The sequence below is a fragment of the Chiroxiphia lanceolata genome, chromosome 14, assembly GCF_009829145.1.
Source record: "Chiroxiphia lanceolata isolate bChiLan1 chromosome 14, bChiLan1.pri, whole genome shotgun sequence".
NCBI classification, from domain to species: Eukaryota; Metazoa; Chordata; class Aves; order Passeriformes; family Pipridae; genus Chiroxiphia; species Chiroxiphia lanceolata.
The window spans coordinates 19,358,841-19,368,929 of NC_045650.1; the positions used below are offsets into that span (position 1 = coordinate 19,358,841).

Here is a 10,089-nt window from a genome sequence, read left to right on the forward strand (position 1 = left end):
ACCGAGCCCTCGCGGCCACCGTAGCCCCGCGCGCCGCTCGGTGGTCACGTGAGCGGGAGCGATGGAGGCGGCCAAGATGGCGTCCCCCAAGAGCGCCCCCAAAGACGCGCAGGTACCGCGGGCACGGGGCACGGGGGCAGCGGGGCGGCGGGGGGTTCCCCGCGGCTGAGCCGTGCCCCTCTCCCCCCTCAGGTGATGGCGCAGATCCTCAAGGACATGGGCATCACCGAGTACGAGCCGCGCGTCATCAACCAGATGCTGGAGTTCGCCTACAGTGAGCGGGGCCGGGGCCGGGGCCGGGGCGGGAGGGGGCGGGGAAAGGCCGAGGGGAGCAGGGCAGTGCTGTGGGAGCAGGGCAGTGCTGTATCCGTGTTCCCTTGGGGGTTTCCCGTCTCAAACTTTAACCACTGGGCTCGGTAGTCGTGGAGATCTTTTCCAGCCTCAATTCTGGGATTCTTTGAAAGTAATCACAGAGTCACAAAGCCCAGGGTGGTTTGGGTTGGAAGAGACTTTAAAGCCCACCTATTCCCACCCCCTGCCATTGGCAGGGACACCTTCCACTAGCCCAGGTTGCTCCAAGCCCCATCCAACATGGCCTTGGACACTTCCAGGGATGGGGCAGCCACAGCTTCTCTGGGCAACCTGTGCCAGGGCCTCACTGCCCTCACAGGGAAGAATTCCTTCCCAATATTCCATCGAACCCTGCCCTGGCAGTGTGAGTGATAACCCTGCAGGGAGTCGTATTTCTAGTGCCAGGGCTGGGAGGGAAGGGTTGAACTGAGCTGTGCCCCCAGGGTACGTGACCACCATCCTGGAGGACGCCAAGATCTACTCGAGCCACGCCAAGAAGTCGAGCGTGGACGCGGACGACGTGCGCCTGGCGATCCAGTGCAGGACAGACCAGTCCTTCACCTCCCCCCCGCCCAGAGACGTGAGTGCAGCCCCCCTGCTGCCCCCACAGCCCCCCTGCTGCCCCTGGGGCAGGGGAGTGGGCAGGGGGGACGTGGGCCTGTCGTGTGTCCGCAGTTCCTGCTGGACATCGCCCGCCAGAAGAACCAGACGCCGCTGCCCCTCATCAAACCCTACTCGGGGCCGCGGCTGCCCCCCGACAGGTACTGCCTGACCGCCCCCAACTACAGACTCAAGGCCCTGCAGAAGAAGGTGAGGGCTCTGGGAATGGGGAATCTGGGGATGCTCCTCCTGGGGTGGCAGCAGTGGGGTTGGGATGACAGTTTTCCACACCTCTGGAAGGCACTTGTGGGCAGGTGTTGAGCTGGGCACGTCAGTGGGTGTTTGGAACCATCAGTGGGTGTTTGGAACCATCAGTGAATATTTAGGACCATCAGTGCCCTCTGTCTCCACCCTGCATTTGCAAATATTATTATGGCTAGTTAATCTGAAATGCAAGATGTGTTATAAAATCCATCTGTGAATTTTGTAGCATTTAAGCAGTATCACAGAATCACTGAGGTTGGAAAAGACTTTCACGATCGAGTCCAACCTGATCCCCACCTTGTCCCCCAGCCCAGAGCACTGAGTGCCATGTCCAGTCCTTCCTTGGACACCTCCAGGGATGAGGACTCCACCACCTCCCTGGGCAGCCCCTTCCAATGCCCAACCACCCTTTCCATGAGGAAATTCCTCCTGATGTCCAGGAGGAACTGTCAGGTTGAACGTCAGGTTGTCAAAGGCACAAGCCAGGCTTTGGTGTACATATTAAGGGGTATTTTGTACTTCCATCTCAGTTGTTTCTGCTTTAGAGGGAAAAGATTGTCTTTGCTGGCAAACAGTCTCTTAGTGTGGGGATTTCTTGTTTATTCCCTGATTCCCTGGTTCTCTCCCCCAGGTCTCCTCCACAGCAGGCAGGATCACAGTCCCTCGCCTGAGCGTGGGTGCCGTGAGCAGCAGACCCAGCACTCCCACTCTGGGTAGGAAACAGCTCCAGGGGGGGTTTCCCACCTTCATTTTATGGAGGGAAAATAAAGACTAATAATTTAAAGGACTTTTCAACCACTAAGGGACTGTCAGTGGCCACCCGACCTTATACTGTTTGACAGCTAAATTAATTTAATCTTTATTATTACAATGATCTTTGATACATATTGATATTACAAATTCACTGTATTTGTGATAAATTCTTTATTTAAGAGACTATTCAAGAAATTTACTGAAGTGTGAGGGGTTTTCCTCATTGTCAGTGTGACACTGAACTAAATAGAACTGAAAAAGAGCCATTTCTAAAATGTTCACAGAATTGAGGGCTGAGCACATGCCCTTAGAAATAAGTGTGTGTTTATAGCCTGGAACTGTGTGGGGCTGGAGGAAATGTGGGAAAAGGAGTCAATGTGTGGTTCTGCCTGGGAATCTGTGTCGGTGTGTCCCTGTGCATTCCCACAGGTTCCATTTTGGAAGCAGATTTAGGAGCGTCTGTTGATGTATTTTGATGGATTTTGAGGGGCTGTGTTGGGTTCCAGGTACCCCCTCAGCCCAGACCGTGTCTGTGTCAGCCAAGGTGGGGGCCCCGGTGTCTCTGGCCGGGCAGCGCTTCACCGTCCAGATCCCGTCCTCCCAACCTGCTGGGAAGTCAGGTATGGCTGGGATTGCCTTGGGATTGGAACACAGGGATAATCACAGGGTGCTTTGGGTTGGCAGAGGATATAAAGCTCCTCCAGTCCCACTCCTGCCATGGGCAGGGACACCTTCACTGTCCCAGGTTGTTCCAACCTGGCCTGGACACTTCCAGGGCTGGGGCAGCCACAGCTTCTCTGGGCAACCTCAAGTGGGAAGTAACCTCCCCTCTCCCTCATTCCAGTAACTTCCAGTGTCCATTCCCAGCACAGCAGTGACAGCCACAGAGCATCAGTGTCTCTCGTGCCTTGGCTCCACCTCTGGGCTCTCACTCCTCTGTCCTCACCCCACAAGCATTTCCCCACCTTCTCCACTTCCATCTGGGGATCATTCCAGGGTGTTCAGCCCAGGATGTTCAGCCAGCACACTGCTTTATTGCCTTGGAAGTTGTTTCAGTGGGGAAGATCACCTGTCCTTTTTCCAAGCTCTCACTAAATGATTCCCTTTGTGCCACAGCCACCCCGACCACCCCGACCGTGCAGAACGTGCTGATCAACCCATCCCTCATTGGCCCCAAGAACATCCTCATCACCACCAACATGGTGTCCCAGGGCACAGCCAGCGACCCCAACCCCCTCAAGAGGAAGCACGAGGACGAGGATGACTATGACACCTTGTGATGGGAACGGGGCCCTTCCCGGGACTCACACGGGGTGGGAATGCTCTGGCCAGGGGGGTGGGAATGTGGAAATAAAGTGGAGTGTGTTTGTAACCTGGCCCTTGTGTCTTGTGGACACCCCTCGTGTGATCTATGGCAGGTGTTTTTTGATCTGGTTTTTATCTCCAATTACAGCCCCTTTAGGAATGCCAAGGAATCCTCTGAGGATCACTCTTTTCCCCTGTTTGACATCCATGTCTTGGTGTCCCTGAGTGTCATTCCCATTGTCCCTTTCTTCCCACAGGAACCAAACAACGCAGTGGAGGTTTCCAAACACCCCAGCCCTGTATCCCACGGTCATTCCCAGCACAGAGGCACAAAGAGCCCAGTGCAGCCAGAGCTGGGCTGGTTTTGGTGGGTTTTACTCCTGGATCCCCCAGCAAACCCAGCAGAGAAGAGCAGAGGTGGCACAGAGGAGAAGGAAAGAATTCCACGGCATGAGAGAAGGGAACAGGGGGATTTCTTGGAGGACAAGGCCCCTGCTTTGCTCAGGAGCCTCAGCCCCTCGTGCTTTTCCATCCCAACAAAGCTTCCAGGACCAAGGGATCCAGAGCCAGCACAGCACTCACTCAAGTCCTGCTGAAACAGGAGCAGGGAAGGTGCTGGAGCAGCTCCCTCGTCCCCAGTTGCCAGCAGCTGTTCCAGCCCCACTCAGGAGCACAGGCTCAATCCCCTCCAGCCTCCAGCTGGGTGAGACTCTGGGCATCTCTCCAGGCAGGGCACAGCTGTGCCTCCAGTGGGAGCTGAGCGTGCTGGGCCATCTCGGGAGGTGGGAGAGCAGGAGAGGGTTGTGCAGGAGGAGCCCCAGCAGAGCTCCCCGTTAGTGAACAGTCCGTTCCTTCTGCCGCTGGTAATCTGGGGGAGAGGCAGAGCCTGAGCAACGGGGGAATCACCCCAGGGGCAGGAAAACACCTTCTGGTAGCACCTGCCCAGGCAGAGGCAGAGCTCGGGCCCCTCTGCCTTTGCAATTGCACATTTGCATCCCAGCCCCTCATTTCAGGGCATTGAGAGCAAGTTTGTTTTAAACCCTCTCTTCCCCCACTCCATGTTTTCCTTTCAGGAAGAAACCCTGTTTGGCTTGGCTTGATCTCTTTTCTTATCCCTTAAATCTCTGAACTTTAGGGGAGCAGAAGCAGAACTTGGGAGTGAGCACAGACCTTCCCTTCACTCACCATTCCAGCATCCCTCGGGAGGGGCATCCACCACTGGCACTGGTGCCAGAGCTCACTCCTGTGTTATCCAAGGATAATCAGCTGCTTCTGGAGCCCTAAATTACCTTTGTCCTTCCCCACCATCCCCCCTTCCAGCACGGGGTGGCTCAGCCCCCCTCTCCAAGTTTCCATCATTGTCCTGAGGTGGTGCCTGATCCCAGATCCCCATCTGTGCCCTGCCAGACTCGGGGGAGGTGGCAGGGATGGCTGGAAGGTGCTACCCCTGGAGCCCCGGCCCCACTCACTGTAGGGGAAGTAGCGCACGCGCATCGTGATCTCCCGGGCCGTCTTCAGGATCTCCACGGCCTGGAAAACAAGGGCTGGGCAGGGCTGGGCAGGGCAGGGCGTTCCCTGGCCCCGTGGGGAGGGACTGGAAGGGCCTGGATGCCCCCCCTGCCCCAGCTCACCTTGCTGTGCTCGATGTCCTGGAAATCCACGTCGTTCACAGACAGCACCTGGTCCCCCTCCTGCAGCCCCGCCCTGTGCGCGTCCGAGTCGGGGATCACCTGGGCACAGGGATGGCACGGGCTGGGCACCGACCCTCCCACAGCGCCCTCAGCACCCACGGGGCACCGGGCAGCACAGGGAGCAGGGAAGGCTCAGCCCCGGCAATTCCCGGGGCTGGGAAGGGACCCGGCAGTGCCACAGGAGGGGCTGAGTGTGGGAAACCCCAGTCTGAGCTGGATCCAGGGGGGGATGGACAGGGATGGACACACCTTGGAGATGAAGATCCCCAGCTGGGAGGCTTTTCCTCCCCGGATGTTGAAGCCCAACTGTGGGAAAAACCAGCAGTGAAAGGCAGACACCAGGGCCCTTCCCTTGGCCCAGGACCCTTCCCATTCCCACGAGCCTTCCCCTTCCCAGAACCCCTACCCTTTTCAGGACCCTTCCCATTCCCAGGGCCCTTCCCTTGGCCCAGGACCCTTCCCATTCCCAAGGCCCTTCCTTTGGCCCAGGACCCTTACCCTTTCCAGGTCCCTTCCCATTCCCAGGTCCCGCCCCTCTCTCCCAGTCGGATCTCGGTCTCCGGTCCCGTTCCCAGCAGCCCCAGCCCCTCTCTCCCACCTCCCGTTCCCGGAACCCCCGCGGGGCCGCCCCTCCCGTCCTTCCGCAGCTCCACCTCCCCGATGTCCCGCCGGGAGCGATCCCTGCCCGTGCCCCCCGTCCTGCCCCTTCCCGGCCCCGGGAATCCCGCGGGCCCCGCCCTGCACGGGCCGGGTCGGGACCGTCGCGGGCCCGGGCGGCTTCTGCGGCAAACGCGCCGGGACCGGCCCCCGGGCCCCCGCGGGCTCTCACCTGCGCCCCGGGCGGCTTCTGCAGGGCGATGGTGCGGGGCAGGAACCGCGTGAGCTCGTTGTTGTAGTCGGGGTGAAACACCCGCTGCGGGGACGCGCCAGCTCAGCCGGGGCCGGGCCGGGCCCCCGCCCGGGCGACCCCGCGGCCGCCCCCGGGCCGGCGCGGCCCCCCGAGCCCCCTCACCTCGTGCGGCGGGACCCAGGCGGGCGGGCTCTCGTAGGGCGGCAGGAAAACCACCGGGAAGTCGTCGTAGGGAGCGCGGGGCTCCATGGCCGCCGGCTCGGGCGGCGCGCACCGCGCGCCCATTGGCTGCGCCGGGCCGCGCCCGCCCCGGGGGACGCACCGGCACGCCATTGGTCCGTCGCTCTGCTGGCCCCGCCGCTTCCTGCCGCTCTGATCGGCGATTGGCTGTGCCCCGCCCCTAGGTGACGCCCCGCCCCGTGATTGGTTTGAATTCCGCCCCTCGGTGACGCACAGCTCTCTGATTGGTCGGTTTGATCCGCGGCCGTGGCGGCGCCGCCGTGGAAGGAGCAGCGGCGGCTCCGGGGCTGCGAACGAAGTGGAGGTTCTGGTGAGCACGGAGGAGGCTCGGCGGCACCTCGCAGACCTGCTGGGGACGGGGAGAGCTTGGCCCAGGAGCTGCGGCGGCTCAAAAGAGTAAAGAGTCCAGAGAAAACCAACCTCCAAAGCTCCGGGTGAGGGAAAGGCCCCTTTCCCTGTCCCAGCCCTGAGGCGTTCAGCAACACTGGGGTTATTCTGATCCTCACTCCTGTTTGCCCTGTTCCCTCGGGACGTAGGGAAGGGGCTCCATCCTCGGCTGCCTTTCTGGGAGAAAGGCTTCATGTGGTGAAGAGGTGCTGAAGTGACTTGTTAATTAATGCAATTAGAGAACATTTTTTCACTGAAAGGGCAGTCGGGCATTGGCACGGGCTGTGCAGGGCAGAGGTGGAACCACCATCCCTGGGAGTGTCCCAGAAAGGTGTGGATGTGGCCCTGGGAGTGTTGGGTGAATGGTTGGACTCAACCTCCGAGGGCTTTTCCAAGCTCAGTGAGGGCTGTGAGTGGGTCACACCCTTATCAAAGGCTTTGTGTTTTTGGGAAGGGGCCCTGGAATTGCAGCTCTGGAGAGAGCTGCTCCTCTGTGCTGGGCTGTCTAAAGGTGTGATTTCCTCCCCTGTTCCTCCCTTGACTGCAATTCCTCAGAGAAGGACCTACTGCCTGGCAGAGCTGCAGTCCCCAGGGCTGGCTCTCTCCTTGTCAGGGGCTCTCTGGTTTTGGAATCAGGCAGGACAGAACAGCTGAGCTGGGCCCAGGGCCAGCACAGCAACTGCTGGCAGTGTTTGGAGACCAGTTCTTTCTCACTGTAGAGAGCCCAAAGGGTGGGAGGGCTGTTGTTCCCAATAATGTCAAATTCAAAGCCAGGTTATTTAGTAATCCCTTTATTCACAGTATTCCTTTATTAACAAACCAGAGTTAAAATTCCTAAATTATTCCTGCACGACCAGTCTCTAACTTCAGTGAATAAGGTCAGAAACCCTGCTGGTTTAAGACTACAGCCAGTGTCTCCTGATGGCAAAAAGGCACAAGAAAAAAGAGTTAACAAAGATTCAGCTGATATACCTTGTCCTGTTTGCTCCACCGGTTTTGCTGGAAGAACATTTTAGGAGCACTGCTTAATAAATATCATGGCCTTAGTATAGAAAGGAGTAGTACACACACAGCAATAAATTAGGTAAACTAGACCTTTGAATAAGATCTAGAAGGCCCAGAGCCAGGATTTTGCAAGCTTGAAGAATTCAGGTCACCCAATTGAAGAGGTCAAATTGAGGAAGACGTCCCTGGTGACCACCAGAGGGATGAAGGCTCGAGGAGAAGACCCCCACAGTGGAAGACTGTGCACGCCTGGAAAGATTCCCAGAGACCAGCCTGCTTATTAAAATGTATGTTAGATGGTCTAACCAAGCATCCAAAGTGTGTAAAATGGCTTAGTTTTGCACTTTCAGGTCGAGCGAGTTTGCCCAGCGTGAGCTGGCCTGTTCCCAGCGTGGAATAAACAAATACCTCGCTGCTCAAAGACACAAAAGTCTCTGAGCAGTTTTCACACCGAGGTTTTTTGGCACCAGGCCGAGCTGTGTCGGGATTCTGGACTGAGCTGTTGCCAGTGTTCCCAGCTCAGGAGGAGGGGTCTGCAGCCCCCACACACCCGTGTTCACACGTGTGTGTTCGGTGTCTCTGGGGTCACCAAACATCTGTAATTGTATTTTACACTCTCTAACTCACCCAGACACCCACTGGCTTTATAATATACATAAAGAGATAATTAAATAATGTATGTATGTGTATACGTATATATAACATGTATAAATATATAGTATATTTATATTTATATGTATATTTATATATATATAGTATATATAAAGTATGTATATAAAGAATATACAGCAGGTAATTATGCAGGCACACTTTATATATATGTGTGTGTTATATTATTATTTATGTTTTTATGTACTTTTAAATTTTATTTTTATTTTTTATATTTATATTTTTATATTTTTTTATATAGACTATAAAAATTTTATATCTTTCTCTTATATATCCTTATATTTACTCTTATGTGCTTTGATTTATTCATTGTATTTTTATTATTTCAAAATATTTACATGTGCTTTATCAACAATACTTGTTATTATTTATTAACATATCAAATACATTGCCTAATATAAAAAGAAAAAATAAATATAAATGATACAAGTATACAAATATATATATTTATAATATGTAAAAAATATTTTTAATATTTAAATATAAATATTAAAATTTAAAGTATGTATATAGAGAATATACAGCAGGTAATTATGCATGCACACTTTATATATATGTGTGTTATATTATTATTTATGTTTTTATGTACTTTTAAATTTTATTTTTATTTTTCGTATAGACTGTATAGATTTTATATATTTACTTATATATGTTTATATTAACTCATATGTGCTTTGATTTATTAATTGTATTTTTTATTTCAAAATATTTACATGTACTTTATTTACCAACAATATTTGTTATTATTTATTAATGTACCAAATAAATTGTCAAAAATAAATATAAAATACTGAATATGTAAATATATATTTATAATATAAAAATAAATTTTCTAATATTTATAAATATATATAAATATAAATATTAAAATTTAAAGTATGTATATGACAGTATGTATATTACAGTAGTTAATTATGCATGCATATAGACACTTTATATATGTGTGTGTTATTATATAATTATTTATGTACTTTTAAATTTTATTTTATAGAGACTGTGTAGATTTTATATATTTACTTATATATGCAAAAATATGTGTGTTTATATTTACTAATATGTGCTTTGATTTATTAATTATATTTTTTATTTCAAAATATTTACATGTACTTTATTTACCAACAATATTTGTTATTATTTATTAATGTATCAAATACATTGCCTGCCTAATATAAATATTAAAAATAAATATAAAACTATATAAATAAATATTCATAATATGTATTTATACATATTACATAAATAAATATTTATAATATTTAAATATAAATATTGAAATTTGATGTATATAGAGAATATGCAGTAGTTAATTATGCATGCATCTAGACACTTTATATATGTGTGTGTTAGTATATAATTACTTATGTTTTTATGTAGATTATTTATTTATTTATTTATTTATTTATTTTTATGTATTTTTATTTTTTATATAGACTATATAGATTTTATATATTTACTTATATATGCTTATATATGTTTATATTTACACATATGTGCTTTGATTTATTCATATTTATTTCAAAATATTTACATGTACTTTATTTGCCAACAATATTTATTATTTATTAATGTATCAAGCACGTTGCCCAATATAAATATTAAAAATATTAAAAATAAATATAAAATATAAAAATAGGTAAATATATATTTATAATATATAAATAAATATTTTTTATATTTAAATATTAATATTAAAATTTCATGTATATAGAGAATATACAGTAGTTAATTATGTATGCATAGAGACACTTTATATATGAGTTTGTTATTATATAATTATTTATGTTTTTATGTACTTTTATTTTATAGAGACTTTAGATTTTATATATTTACTTATATATGCTTATGTATGTTTATATTTACTTATATGTGCTTTGATTTATTAATTGTATTTTTTATTTCAAAATGTTTACATGTGCTTTATTTATCAAAAATATTTGCTATTATTTATTAACATATCAAATACATTTCCTAATA

The 10,089-nt window shown here is 49.6% G+C and overlaps 2 protein-coding genes across 3 annotated transcripts; one reads left to right on the top strand and one right to left on the bottom strand.

Moving 5' to 3' along the window:
- Window positions 1–3,344, top strand: LOC116794109 (transcription initiation factor TFIID subunit 9-like). 2 transcript variants are annotated; one of them, XM_032702478.1, is made up of 7 exons: window positions 1–112; window positions 193–274; window positions 795–931; window positions 1,027–1,161; window positions 1,847–1,928; window positions 2,475–2,588; window positions 3,085–3,344. In XM_032702478.1, the coding sequence occupies exons 1-7, from the start codon at window positions 62–64 to the stop codon at window positions 3,246–3,248; spliced, it is 765 nt and encodes a 254-aa protein (XP_032558369.1). In that variant the 5' UTR covers window positions 1–61; the 3' UTR covers window positions 3,249–3,344. The 2 variants fall into 2 exon arrangements, with proteins under 2 accessions (XP_032558369.1, XP_032558368.1); XM_032702477.1 differs by having other exon boundaries at window positions 2,475–3,203.
- LOC116794113 (PDZ domain-containing protein 11) lies at window positions 2,121–6,098 on the bottom strand. Its single transcript, XM_032702482.1, has 6 exons — window positions 5,977–6,098; window positions 5,794–5,877; window positions 5,214–5,270; window positions 4,905–5,003; window positions 4,743–4,803; window positions 2,121–4,141 (listed from the first exon to the last, which is right to left on the bottom strand). The coding sequence occupies exons 1-6, from the start codon at window positions 6,061–6,063 to the stop codon at window positions 4,107–4,109; spliced, it is 423 nt and encodes a 140-aa protein (XP_032558373.1). The 5' UTR covers window positions 6,064–6,098; the 3' UTR covers window positions 2,121–4,106.
- Window positions 6,099–10,089: the final 3,991 nt, after the last annotated feature.

Bases quoted from the DNA above. Each gene is read 5' to 3' on its own strand.
- LOC116794109 (XM_032702477.1), top strand. From the start codon at position 62: ATGGAGGCGGCCAAGATGGCGTCCCCCAAGAGCGCCCCCAAAGACGCG. The intron at 275-794 runs GTGAGCGGGGCC...CTGTGCCCCCAG, and splicing joins GATGCTGGAGTTCGCCTACA to GGTACGTGACCACCATCCTG. The intron at 1,162-1,846 runs GTGAGGGCTCTG...TCTCTCCCCCAG, and splicing joins TCAAGGCCCTGCAGAAGAAG to GTCTCCTCCACAGCAGGCAG.
- LOC116794113 (XM_032702482.1), bottom strand. From the start codon at position 6,063: ATGGAGCCCCGCGCTCCCTACGACGACTTCCCGGTGGTTTTCCTGCCG. The intron at 5,878-5,976 runs GTGAGGGGGCTC...GCGTCCCCGCAG, and splicing joins CCTGGGTCCCGCCGCACGAG to CGGGTGTTTCACCCCGACTA. The intron at 4,142-4,742 runs GTGAGTGGGGCC...CCTCTCCCCCAG, and splicing joins CGTGCGCTACTTCCCCTACA to ATTACCAGCGGCAGAAGGAA.